Raw genomic sequence first — 14,307 nt, 5'->3', positions numbered from 1 at the left:
ACAAAACATTTCCCTCACAGCAGAAAGTTCTCCAGGACAGACCTCCCTAGGGATCTGTCTGGATGGCCTGACATGTCTGAGGAACACACAGTGGGGCTGGGAGAGAAGGGGATCTAGAATGCCAGCCTCCCAAACTCAGCCTCTAGAACAGTGGTTCTCAACCTTTCTAATGCCGAGATGTATTTTCATTGTTACAAAGGGGTCGTGACCCACAGATTGAGAACTGCTGCTCCAATATTTACTGTACCTGATTCTCTATAGAAAGAATTTCAGTCAGAAAGCGAAAGGCATGTTTTTATGAAGGACTTTGCAGAGCCTGGAGTACAGGCTGTGCTGTCTAAAGGCTCAGTCTACAGAAACAGAACCCCTGGCCATGGAGCCAAGGATTAGAGCATTTTTCCTACTTTACCAAGGGACGTGGTTTGGCTCTGGGTCCATGAGGAAGAAGAGCAGGGGTGTGCCCCGTGGCTTATAAACAGAGGACAGTAGTAAAAATGACACAGCAGCAGATAAGGCCAGCACACTGGCGCATCCTCACCGAGACCCTCCAGGAAGGAAGGAAGTGTGGAGCTTTCAGAGAGGCTGAGTTCTTGTGGGCAGAGCCCATGGAATGTGTTTATCCACGGCTACCGACCATGTGTGAATCTGCAGGCACCTACACACGAGAGGCAAAGCCATAGGCAAAATCCACTTTTTCAACCAAATCAACAGAACCAAAATATTACAAATGTTTTGACTGGAATTTGAGACTAATGTCATTTACTTGGTTATGGAGTAGTATCCTGTGTATCCCTCCCCTTCCCTGTCTCATCTCCACAGATACAAAATCTCAGGAAGTATTATATACACATATACATGTGTATTGTTTCATATATAGACTTCCGAGCCACCCACATTGGTATTGCAAGGATGGTCTTAAGACCACTGTTTGCTACTAACAGCTCACTTAACATTTTTCAATGTCTTTCAAGATTCCTTGTGGAGCAGTTAATCATATGTAAATTCTTTTCATGCATTGGGGATCTTTACAAATTCCATGCTTCTCTGGAATCTGAACAAATACATTGCTTTTGATATACTGGATTTTCCAGTGTTTGTGGATTAGAAATCAAGTAATTTCTTCTTTGGCCAGGAGGAAATCCTCATCAAGCTTCAATTTTTCTTAGCTGAACTTGTCAGCTGGAAAGAGAGCAAAGCTCTGAAAAAGTCACAAGGGAGTCCGATAAGAAGGGCCAGGGTGTGTTAAGTCAGAGCCCAAAAAAGACAGAGGTGGAACAGAAACCCCTCTGGCTTTATTTTTTAAGCTTGGCATTTCAACAAAAAGAGAACTTGGGTTCCCAAGAGATCACTTCCTGAGTGGACCATCCGGGTGTTCTTCTGCCTTCATTCCTATTCCGGTTTTATCTCTCTAGTGGGAGTCTCAAGTGCACAAGAGAGATGAAACCCATTACTTTTAGCCTCTGAAAAACAAGGCAAATGAAAGTAAAGTGAGGTAAATAGAAACCCCATCAACCTTCCTTTTCAATGTGGAAGTTTAACAACCTGGCTCTCCCTTTAGTTTTCACCCACTAGTTCTTAAAGGTAATAAAACATCTAATCACTGAGGTTTTAGTAACATCAAGAGTCCTTTGAGAACCAATCTCAAGCAGGTAACACTTGGAAAATGTACTGAATTCTTCAAACAAAAGGCCACTGTTCAAAATAAAATGGATTCATGACTTTGTAGCCCGAGTTTCAGATAGAAATGGTACTTCTGGGTCTCGGGATTATTACCGAGAAGTGGACAACTTCTTCTGCCACAGTGGAGTCCTAGGGTAATGTTTGAGGTAATCAGATCTGCACTCAGAGGCTGGGACCGCCAACCTTCGCAGGGAAGTCAGGGTCACATACCTCATGCCAGCAGCTGTACATGATTTCATAGATGGACATCGGTGCCAGGTGAGGCCGATACAGCCTGAATCCTTTAGAAATGGCTTCCACCACTTGCAAATTTGACTGATTTTCAAAAGGCATTTTTCCTTCTGTAAAAATTTCCCACATTAAAACTCCTGCAAATAAAGTGCACAAGGAATTGGAGAGAAATGATTACTTGGAATTACAGAAACAGAATATAAGGTGCTCTTTTTCTCCTCCAGCCTTTGAGTTACAGTCACACAGAATGAGAGCAGTTCTATCTAGGAAATGACTGTGTGCACTTTGGTTTCTGAAGATGTCTCTAAATTGAAAATAATCCAAGTGAAAACAAATCCTTTCTTTTTCTATTGGTCTTGATTGCCTCCCTATTAAAAGAAAACGCTGACAGCATTTTCATTTTTAAATACTGTTCATGTCCCCACACCCTGAAATCAATGACTCTTTCTGCCATTTTATAGAAAATGACAGAATTGTGTAAGTACCTGCTGCCTGCTACAGCTAAGAGCCAGTGGATGGCATATGTCCCCTCTGTTCACTAAAAAATTAGCCTGCTAGGTACCACCCCTGAGCATCTAAATGATTCTTTACATTAAGTAGGTGTTCAATAATCCTGATGGATTGATTGGAGAAACTCCTTCAAGAACTTCTGATTTATATTTATTCACTTATTCTATAAAAACTTATTATTATTAATCAGAGGCACCAGGCCTAGGCTAAGGACAGAGGATTCAATAGTAATAAGACCAGTCCCTATGCCTAGTGACAAAGAGATACGAGTAACCAGATAACACTCAGAGAGTTCGAATTGTTCTGCAACCACTGGATGAGACCCTATCGGTATTTCTATCCAACGGTCTCTAGGAAGTGGTCTTACAACTTAACTGCTCTCCAGTAGAGCTTCAAATGTCACCTGCTGAAATGATCGCCTGTCCAAAGAGAGTTAATGAGACCAAGACACAAGCTTAACCTTATTATAGACAATAAAAGTTGTGCATTTATTGTCCAGTTTTTGAAAATCAACTCAAGAAACAAACTCTATGGGACATGGGTCTACAGTGTTTCTTTCTCAATGAAGAACATTACCTAATATAAATATTAACTAATATCAAATGACAGGTCCCAAGGAAACCTATGTATAAATTCCACAAAATTTGAAGGTAATGACATAAATGAGGTGATGCCATTTTTTAACCCAGGTTTTAAATTCAAGTTATCAACTAAACCGTTGGAAAATGGCCAAGCTGCTTAGTAGTTAGACAATGAAGTATACTAATTATGCTAAATTCAATGACATTGTATGATCATTTATCCTTCAAGCTTCTATGATGTGGAAAAGTTGGCTAACTTTATTTTCTAGATCAGTAGACCCTTATGGTTGTATAGCAAGGGCTCACTAGGGAAGGAGAAGCTCCAAAAGGCAGATTTATTTAAGAAGACACAGGATGCCAACTGCAAAGACAGTCGGGATGTGTTTATATTACAGAAGAACAAGCACAGTTACAAAAAGACGTTTTAAAAATGCTACATCGTATTAGGGAATCAAAGTTTAAAATCCTCCCGTTTTATGAAATCAAGTTCCAGCAAACAAACAGCAAACGCACTCACCAAACGACCAGACGTCAGATTTACTGCTGTACTTGTTGAAATGGAAAACTTCAGGAGGAGACCACTTGATTGGGAACTTGGCTCCAGAAGAACTGATATATTCATCATCCAAAACGTACCTAAGGTCATCAGATTCAAAGTGCATTGTGTTGATTACCTCCAATTTCTACTTACTGCAAATCCCTCTGGTTAATTCCGAGTTGCTTTTATAAAAGACAAAGTATTTTACCCCAGAAAGGTGGTATACCCCATTCTGTTCGTGTTAGCGCAATGTGAGAGTGTGCTGTAGAGTGTTTCCTCCCCAAACCTAGTCTTAGTTATGTTTATTTAATTTGGGTTTCCAAAACTCATAGAATTCCAAAACATGGCTCACAGCTCAGTGCCTGTAGTACAGTGGTTATGGCGCCAGCCACATATACCGAGGGTGGTGGGTTTGAATCCGGCCTGGGCCAACTAAACAACTGCAACAAAAAAATAGCCAGGCATTGTGGCAGGTGCCTATAGGTCCCAGCTACTTGGGAGGCTGAGGCAAAAGAATCGCTTAAGCCCAGGAGTTTGAGGCTGCTGTGAGCTGTGACACCACGGCACTCTACCTAGGGCACTCTACCTGTCTCAAAAACAAAACAAAATAAAACATGGCTCACTATTCACTAAGTCAGTTATGATAAACTCTTAACTCTATATAGAAGCATGCTAAGAACCCTAACAACCAAAGTTATGAAAAGGAAATAAAAGATAAATGAAAGACAACTCTTATAATAGAAAAAAATTAATTCAAAGTCAGATGCAATATTTTCTTCCATTTACATATTTTTTAGTGGGGCAAAGAGAAGGGTAGAAGGTAACAGTATAGAAACATAATGCTTTTTTGTTTTTTCAGAGATGTGGTCTCACTCTGTTACCCAGGCTGGAATTCAGGGCATGATCATAGCTCACAGCAACCTCAAACTCATGGGCTCAAGCGATCCTCCCATCTCAGCCTCCCAAAGTGCTGGGATTACAGGTCTGAGCCGCGTAAATACTTTTGATGAGAAAAATCTCTAATGCATTAAAATGGCCCTATAGGGAAAGAAATCAGAAATAACTACCATCGCCTTAAAAAAAATTGAACCCTCTCCCTTTTTTGAGACTTATATGCAAGAATGTCCAAGGGTGGGAATCTGGAAAGAAGAAATAATAACTAATTGTGCTTGTTGCCCCTTGAGCATGCAAGATAATACTTTCCAATTATTTATTAACACAGCCCCAACACTTTCACTTCTTTTTTTCATGTACTACACCTTACTCCACCTTTAAGCCTTTTATTCAATCAGAAATCATTCTACATCAGTAAAGAATGAATAATACCCAAAAAAGGGTGGCAAAGTCATTTGCTATAGATTTTGAGTTTCTAAAGTCTAAGCTCTTCACAAAATATCTGGGAATATGCACCCTGGATGGGAGTGAGATCTCAGCACCACACTGTCCATCCATCCATCTAAAAAAAGATCCTTTAGCTGGGTGGGGTGGGAAATAGAAGGGAAGGGGGCAAGTGCTACCAGCGGTTCATAACCTGTGGGTCAGAACCCCTTTGGGGGTCTCCTGCATATCAGATATTTACATTACGATTCATAACAGTAGCAAAATGACAGTTATGAAGTAGCAACGAAAATAATTTTATGGTTGGTGGTCACCACAACATGAGGAACTGTATTAAAGGGTTGCAGCATTAGGAAGGTTGAGAACCACTGTGCTAGACATCAGTGATTGGCTGAGTTAGGGTCCTGCACCCTGTACCCTATCAGGGCTGTCCAGGACACATAACAGGGAAGGAAGCTCCTATTCCCACAAGAGGTTGGAGGGATTCAAAACAGAAGCTGTGCCCTCTCTGCCAGGTAGAGTGCCAAGGAAAGGCAGAAAGATTCCTGGAATGGTTTGGATGTGTCCAGGGAATGGGATCCTATTCTGACCTAAAAGATGAGAATAGCCCACAGTCAATGTTTACTCATAGCTAAAATTGGTACATGTCCTAAAATTCAAAGTGGGTCAGCAGGCCCTACAGCCAACCACACCAACGCTTCCCTCAGAGAAGTCCAAAGCCAGCAGCATCTTCAGTTTGTCAGTAGATAAATTTAACAGTCTCTTTATGAGTGAACAAGACAGACAGACAGACAATCTGTACCTCGTCATTCCAAAGTCTGAAATTTTTACTATGCATGTAGAGCTGACCAAACAATTCCTTGCCGCCTATAGAAAGAAGAAAAGAATCCAAGTTTCAATACATGTTTTTCTTTCGAGAGCTTCCATTCTCCTTTTCCTGAGTTTATTTGGCTCCACACTACCTCTCCGTGTAGACAGGCAAGTTATTTTTATAGTAACGTCTATCAATGGTATATATGATTTGGTAGTCTGCCCTCACGTTATAGATTTTCATGGTTCTTCAAAGAAAAAAGAAAAACTAAAAGGAAATTTTAACACTATTATTTTTTAAATGTTTAGTCTTTCTCAAGAACTATCCTTGATAAATATGGAGATTAATTCAATCTGAAAGGTGGTAAACTATGAATCTTGGCACAAAAATTTAGTGTGTATTTTCTACTTATTTCAATAAATAAAAGAAGAAAGGCTAAACTACATGAGAGATAAGGCATGGTCATTTTGTACTTTGAGATCTCTAATAGGTAATAAAATTGAGACCTTATATTTTATTTTATTTTATTTTATTATTAAATCATAGCTGTGTACATTAATGTGATCATGGGGCACCATACACTGGTTTCATAGACCGTTTGACACATTTTCATCACACTGGTTAACATAGCCTTCCTGGCATTTTCTTAGTTATTGTGTTAAGACATTTATATTCTACATTTACTAAGTTTCACATGTACCCTTGTAAGATGCACCGCAGGTGTAATCCCACCAATCACCCTCCTTCCGCCCATCCTCCCCCTCCCTCCCCTCCCTCTCACCCTTCCCCATATACTTAGGTTATAACTGGGTTATGTGAAAGCCATAAATTAGTTTCATAGTAGGGCTGAGTACATTGGGTACTTTTTCTTCCAATCTTGAGATACTTTACTAAGAAGAATATGTCCCAGCTCCATCCATGTAAACATGAAAGAGGTAAAGTCTCCATCTTTCTTTGAGAACTTATATTTTAAATATCACATTTCACTGAATATAACTATTTGCAGTGATAATTTTATAATTCTGAACATTACCACAGTGAGTGAAAGAGGGTATTATCTAATGCAGAGATGATGGATTTGAGGCCAAAACAGTCCATTTTCAGCAACGTAGTCAAGAAAACCATTGATTTGGTTATTTAGCTTCATGGCACTGAGCTCTCTAATAGGATTTTTCTCTTTTCAGCTAATTTGGGGTTGGATTAGTCTAGTAACAAAGAGAGAAACTTTTGAAGGTAAGCCAGAAGGAGCCATTCTGGGAAGACGCCAGCAGTACCAGCAATGATCCCAAGGCCAAATGACAAGAAAAGGCCTTGACAGGAAAGACTCATTGTCAGCTGATGCATTGTAAGTGGCACATAAGCAGATAAAAATAGAATGCAAAAGAAAGTGAGCCATCGAGAGAAACCGGGAATGGGACGACCTGCGAGAAGCCCTCTGGAGCAAATAGGATGACCAGGACTATCACCCTGTCTTCTTGGAGCAAATAGGATGACCAGGACTGTCACCCTGTCTTCTTGGAGCAAATAGGATGACCAGGACTGTCACCCTGTCCTCCTGGAGCAAATAGGATGACCAGGACTGTCACCTTGTTCTCCTGGAGTGAATAGAATTATCAGGACTGTCACCCTGTCCTCCTGGAGCGAATAGGATGACCAAGACTGTCACCCTGTCCTCCTGGAGCAAATAGGATGACCAGGACTGTCACCTTGTTCTCCTGGAGTGAATAGAATTATCAGGACTGTCACCCTGTCCTCCTGGAGTGAATAGGATGACCAGAGCTGTCACCCTGTCCTCCTAGAGTGAATAGGATGACCAGGACCGTCACCCCGTCCTGAACAGGAAGGCCAACCTGCCGAGATGAGGCAGGTGAGCGAGGCAGAACTGATCCACACCCACCCATTTAGTGACTGGCTCGCAGTGCCGAGGGGCTGGACTCAGGGGAATGTGCCAGGAGGGATGAAAAACAATGGCCTGTCTCTGTAATGCCGCAGTCAGCACCGCTGAGTTCTTCTTTGTGCTGGGCACTGTTTGTTAATTCGTGCGATCCTCCAACCAACCTATGCGGGGAAGCTGCTGTGATTCCACTTCACTGTTCAACCAGCTTGCCTACGGTCACCCAGCTAGTAAGAAACCCAGGCCAGATTTCAACCCAGGGAGTCTGGTGCTAGAGCAGTGAGTCTCAACTTTGACTACTTCTGTGACTCACCAAGGGAGTTGTTTTTAAATATTGATGCTTGAATTCCACCCTCCACACCCTCCCCTCCACCTCAAAATTCTGATTTGATCGGTCTGAGGTGTGGCCTGGGTATTGTGATTTTTCTAAAAGCTCCCAGGTAATTCTAACACACACTAAGGTTTGAATTTTGAGAACCACTGCTCTAGAACTGGTGTTCTCTGCACTATACAGCATCTCAGAAGTCTAGGCCTTGATCTTAAAGAGTTTAGACTTTAGTGTTTGTATAAACATCATAACAATTAGCTAGTACACAAAGCAGTAAATAATAAAATATCATGACTGTTGGCCAATGTAACTATGCCTCCTTTCTCTCCCCAAAATATTCCAGCCTGAATGGGTGAACACTTTGGTCAGGTGTGCTAGAAGCCCCAGGTTGCTTCTTGGTGACAGTATCAGGGATTTCTCACAGAATTCTCAAATTCCCATATATGTTAGTTTTTAGAATTAGAAATGAGACAAGAAAGGACATAAAAGGAATAATATGGGCTCAGCGCCTATAGCTCAGGTGGCTAGGGCACCAGCCACATACACCAGAGCTGGAGGGTTCGATCCCAGCCTGGACCTGCCAAACAACAATGACAACTACAACCAAAAAATAGCCGGGTGGTGTGGTGGCACCTGCAGTCCCAGCTACTCGGGAGGCTGAGGCAAGAGAATCGCTTAAGCCCAGGAGTTGGAGGTTGCTGTGAGCTGTGATGCCACGGCACTCTACCCAGGGCGACAGCTTGAGGCTCTGTCTCAAAAAAGAAAAGAAAAAGAAAAAGAAAGAAAAGAAAGGAATAGTATGACTACCATGAACAAATATGGAATGGACAGAGCCTTTCTTGTCTCATTTCTAATTCTAAAAACTAACATATACGGGAATTTGAGAATTCTGTGAGAAATCCCTGATACTGTCACCTAAAAGTCACCTGGCTTCCAGCACACCTGACCAGAGTATTGCTGAAGGACAGGTAGCCACCCAGGGAAGAAGCACTATTAGCATTTGGTTTGGAACAAGATAATTTTTTTAAGTAGGAGTGCTCTGAGCATTACAGAAAACAATAATTTAGCATGTCTCGGTTCCTTAATAATGCCTATAATGCTCTTGCAGTACTGTTGAGGCCAGACCACCTCTCCCTGGGGACAATTTCCCCCCAGCCTGCGAACCACTGGGATTTGTTCTTCTCCCTGTACCCCATGCCCGGAGTGGTCTTCCGCATACACTAAACATTCAGGACACAAAAAGAAGAAAGAAGAGAAGGAAAAAGGGAGGGAAGGAAAGCGAATCAGTTTTAGTTGATTGGTTGAGTGGTGAATTAGTTCAAGGCATTTTTAGAATAAAACCTTACTTGGCTACAGCACCGATGGGCAATTAAAAATAAAAGTTACATTCCAACAACAAATTGCATGAATAGGAGCATGTTTAAAAATTAAGCCAAAGGATACATTACTCAGAATATTGAAAGCAATTGTCACATCCTTCTGGAAAACAGGTATAATACATAAAAGTATTATAATAAGTGGATTTGTACTATACTTACCAAATCCCTATGAATATAGCGGTTTCTTTCCAGAACTTCCATTCCTTCACAGACGTCCTGGCACATGCTCAGGAGCTCTCCCTGGCTCAGCCTCCCTCTTCTCTCCCTGAGATGGTTAAGCAGGCAGCCGTTTTCCATGAACTCCGTCACGATGTAAAGGGGCTTCTGCTGGGTACACACCCCATAGAGCTGAACTAGCTTTGAATGAGATAGTTTCCTGTGGAAGGAAAACACTGGACAAGTCAGCAGGATCGTTTGGCAGTTTGAACACAACTGGCACTCTTTACCATTTGTAAATCATGTTCATTACCAGAACAAGATAAAAATCAACCCAGCCACAGAGAAAGTAGAGCCATTTCCTTGCCGCCCGTGCGCTGAGAAGAGGGGTTAAGAATTCAGGGGTATGGGCAGCACCTGTAGCTCAAAGGGGTAGGACGCCGGCCCCATATACCAGAGGTGGCGGGTTCAAACCCAGCCCTGGCCAAAAACTGAAAAAAAAAAAAGAATTCAGCAGTACTTCCAGAGTCAGCATGCATACAGAACGTTATGGGCACCAGTTCTACTCAGACAATTCGATTTTCCTCCTCTTCATTTTGTAAGCCTCTGGAACACGATTGTTGAACAGAGCATGACCTGTGTTATACCTACAGCTGATCAAATGCTCCCAATTTTCCTTGACTATCCAAGCGAATTGGGCCCCCAGGTCACCCCTTACCTCTCTGCCACATCCTTATGTTTTCCGGGCTTACTCCTTACTTCTTTTAGAAGTGATAACTGCTGTGTATTTCTTGGTTTGCTGCCGGACTTCCTTCCCAGCCCTCCACTAAAATATGTACCCAGATAAACTCCACCAGAGCGGGTGCTTACTGCCCTATTTATCACCACACTTCCAGTGCTTAGAGCACAGTCAGCAATGGACATTTGTTAAAAGAATGACTGTAAGTAAGCTGAACGATGCCATTGAGACTGTATTTTGTTTAACAAAACTATATGAGATGCTATCAAATCCTTGGGAAATAAATCATTTCTAGTTCAAGCTATTAATCGTGGATATTTTCGCAAGAGTTTGCAATGCAATTTATGTTTGTGCAGGACTGGACACAGACATGGGCATGGGGGGCTGGGGCCTTCCCAGCCCGCTGCACTTGACGTTCTGACCATTCCCTTGTGAGGTCTCAGAGCATTCAAAGTGCTGCTCAAAATTTACCCTTCAACCCTTCTGAGTTTCCTTTTCTTCTCCTTGCTGAGTCCCCCTTCTTTACCTGATCTACTTTACTTTTAATAACTCTCTGTTCATTTACCTTCTTGGAATTTTGTCTTTTTAAACAGAAATAAAGGTTCTATACAATTAAAGACCTGACAGGAGGAATAAAAGCTGAAGGGAAATAGTTGACTGGGTCAGGAGACACAATAGGTAAATTTTCTTCCTTTATTTTCCACATGTTCCGATTTTAAAATGATATTTAATTTATTATGATATTATTAATTAAAGTACTTAATATGAATAATAAAAAATACTTTATTTAAATACTAGGGGGTAAGAGTATAGCTAAAAACCTTTGTTATTAATTAATTGCCCCTAGGAAAAAAATTGGAAGGAGGAGGCAAAAAGGAAAAGGCTGTTTTCGGTCTTTATTTAATTCTTTGTAATATGAATATAAAATTTTAAAGCTCTTCTTTCAAACCTAAAATAGTTTACTCTGAAGACACAGTAACGTGGACATGATGAATGACATGAGATACACATGAAAAAGTTCTTGGAGAAGTTAAATGTGTTTGTGTAACACATGTTTTTATTACCATAAATGTTATGAGTTCGCCTGTCTCTCATTGAATGCCTTAATATTAACAAGATGCATCCACAGACTCAAACTCACAGCTCAACAACTAAAATGAAAGGCCTACCAAGTCAGTCCGCCTGATGGAGAGGCCTTCGTTCAAGCTGATGCTTTGACTCCTATTGGCTGCGTTAACCTAAAGCAACTTGTTTAAACTTTTTAACCTCAGTTTTTTCAGGCATGAAATTCTGATAGTAAAATTTGGTCTTCTAATTCTAATGAATATTAAGTGAGATCATGTGAATGAACGGAAGATAGAAAGTATAAACCAAGGTAAAATACGAGATAAAACGTTTAAAAGGATTTTATGGGCTGCAGTTGTCTAAGAGAAATAGACTGGTTTTCCTTCATGCTTCTAAATAATCTTTAGCAGATGCCCATGAGCATGGCCCCCACTTAGGCTATTTAAGGTTTTTCTTCTGCTTCATTGGAAAATCTATGTAGGGGACAACATTTTGGTTTACAGTTATGGCGACTACAGTAAAATTGTTGGATCTGTCATATATTAGTTTCCCAGTAAATGTTTGTTGATTATTACATTAGTTGAGCTCATGGGCTTTGTACCCAGACAGTTCATAGCTTGGATTTCAATTAGAAACTCTTAACCATGTCTTCTTATGAAACTGTAGGCAAATTACAGAAGCTTTCTAAACTTCCTTTTTCTCACCCCTGAATTTGGGGGCTTAGTAGACTCTACTTTGTAGAATTGTGGATTAATCAACAAATTCAATAATCCACAAGTGTTCATTGAGCATCAACTACAGGCTAATCATCTCAGGCACTCAGCAGGTTGAACAAGTGACATAGATAAAGGGCCTGTTAGTATGAGCTGCCTTCCACCAAGGGAGAAATGAAACAACTGCCCAGGAAGCTTCCCAGTAGGGTTGAAGCCAGGAAAGTGGCCTGCAGGATGGAGTTGAGAAACTGAGACCAAGCAGGGCAGCTGACCTCCTCTGCTCAGCCTCCCCCACACACCTTCCTGGATTATCTAGTTAAGGTTTCCCCCTATTTGTCTCAAAAGGCTTTGTAGGAGGTAACCACACATAGACAGTAACCATTGTTAGAGAAGTTACTTTCATGTTGTTTTCTTTGATGATGCTCTTAGATGTTTTGTTAAGGTAAAGGTTATTTTTTTCTACTATATTGTTAGAGTGAAGGTTGCTTTCCTGTTGTTTAAACATGTTAAATTGTTAGAGTGAACACTGCTTTGCTGTTGTAAAGTAAATATTTTCTAGGTTTGTTTCCTTGTATTTCATTACAAGAAATATTAGAATTTTAACTGAGGCTGAACAGATTTGAGAGGCTACTTTCCCTGTTCTGCAGAATTGCTGGCCTTCTGACAATAAACTGTTGTATGTAATCCCAGTCTGTATCTGGCTGACAGTGACAGGCAGCCAGACCCCTCTGTCCAATAAGAGTGACAAGTACTTTGATGAAACTAATGTAGGGTAATGCACCTGAAGCCCTGGAGCGATGGGTGTGCCAACCTAAATAGGATAGTCATGGGACATCTCCAGGAAGAGCTGATGTTGCAACTGCACACTTATAGGAAGGAGGTATTATGCGCAAAGCTGTATACACTTGGCAAATGGAGCTCAAGGCATGTCAGCTATTTAAATATTTTAAAGATGGGCGGCGCCTGTGGCTCAAAGGAGTGGGGAGCCGGCCCCATATACCAGAGGTGGTGGGTTCAAACCCAGCCCCAGCCAAAAACTGGAAGAAAAAAAAAAAAAAAAGATAAATTATCTCTGGTAGAATATTAAAATGGAACTCTTCTTGCCTCACTTTTGAAAAATCAGGAAAAAATAATCCACCTTCAAACTCAAGAACACATTATCTGACCTGACTTAAAAATAAGCTCTTGGCCTCATTCCTTCCCTTATAAATTGTTTCTATTCCCCCACACTCCACACACCTTCTGTTGTACTCGGAGATCATTCTCAAAGATCTTGACCTTAAATTCCCAATCAGGTTTATATCTTTCAAGAATCCTTTCATGACAATACACATCCCTAATTATTTCAGGTTTGACAGGGATTTGAATATGGCTTTAATTCTCCCCACATCATATCTTCCATGTATTCTTTTCTTAGTATGCCTGTCAAATCCAACACACAGGAATACAATTGTTGTGCTTCAGACACCAGAAGACCATGGTCGGAAGCAGATGGTAACAGGGAGCAAAGGCCAGCCAGAGATAGGTGACTCAGACCTGGGGACCCAAAAACATCATTGGGAAGCTGATGTCACAGAAAACTGTGGCAGTTCCCCCAAACTTCATTCTATTATAAGTTGATGGAAAGGATATTTTGATAGGACCTTGGGACTATGGTTGAAAGTTTCAAGAGAAGTCATTGCTCTACCTTTGAAGGAGAATGGATGCAGTTAATTGCCTTTGGTTGTTGCTTGTTTTTCCATTTGGGGTCTACAAGTTTGAGTCAGAAATAATTGCTCTGAAAAACAGAGCACAACCTAATAATGCCACCTGTTGTTTTCCTTCTTCACCGCATCAGTGCTCCTCTAAACGTTGGACAAATATTTAAAGAATGTGGATTTGAACTGTATCAAACTATTCTGGTCCAGCCCAAGGTATAGTGGTAAACACAGCTACCAGTTCAACTGGATCAAAAGTCATTCCAGAAAATCACAGAAGTAAGAGCAGTGCCTATTTGTCTACAAAGAGCAGCTTCTTTTAAAGTTGAAGATTCTTAAATTCTCTGAAAACAAATACTTTATCCTTACAAAAACATTAAATCTTTTTGCCCACTGGGATATGCCATTTCCAAAGATGAGTGGTGCACTCTGGGAGACCGAGGCTGGTGGATTGCCAGAGCTCAGGAGTTCAAAACAAGCCTGAGCAAAAGTGAGACCCTCAGAAAGCTAGCTGAAGCAAGGGGATCGCCTGAGCCCAAGAAGTTGCTGTGAGCTATGATGCTGCAGCACTCTATCCAGGGCAGAGAGTAAGACTCTGCCCCTCCCCCCAAAAAAAAGTGGTATGCAGTATAGGAAGGGGGGAAAAA

At 41.2% G+C, this 14,307-nt stretch overlaps 1 protein-coding gene across 1 annotated transcript in view; it reads right to left on the bottom strand.

Moving 5' to 3' along the window:
* The window catches only part of TXK (TXK tyrosine kinase), a 67,970-nt gene that overhangs the window by 4,087 nt on the left and 49,576 nt on the right, over nt 1-14,307 (bottom strand). Inside the window, exons 11-14 of the mRNA XM_053578107.1 lie at nt 9,450-9,666; nt 5,681-5,745; nt 3,520-3,638; nt 1,891-2,048 (exon numbers count right to left, since the gene is read on the bottom strand). Of these exons, the coding sequence (XP_053434082.1) occupies nt 1,891-2,048; nt 3,520-3,638; nt 5,681-5,745; nt 9,450-9,666 (559 nt within the window). The remainder of the gene's footprint in view (nt 1-1,890; nt 2,049-3,519; nt 3,639-5,680; nt 5,746-9,449; nt 9,667-14,307) is intronic.

The sequence above is a fragment of the Nycticebus coucang genome, chromosome 23 (assembly GCF_027406575.1).
Source record: "Nycticebus coucang isolate mNycCou1 chromosome 23, mNycCou1.pri, whole genome shotgun sequence".
Taxonomy (NCBI): Eukaryota; Metazoa; Chordata; class Mammalia; order Primates; family Lorisidae; genus Nycticebus; species Nycticebus coucang.
This window is presented reverse-complemented; position numbering and strand designations above follow the sequence as displayed.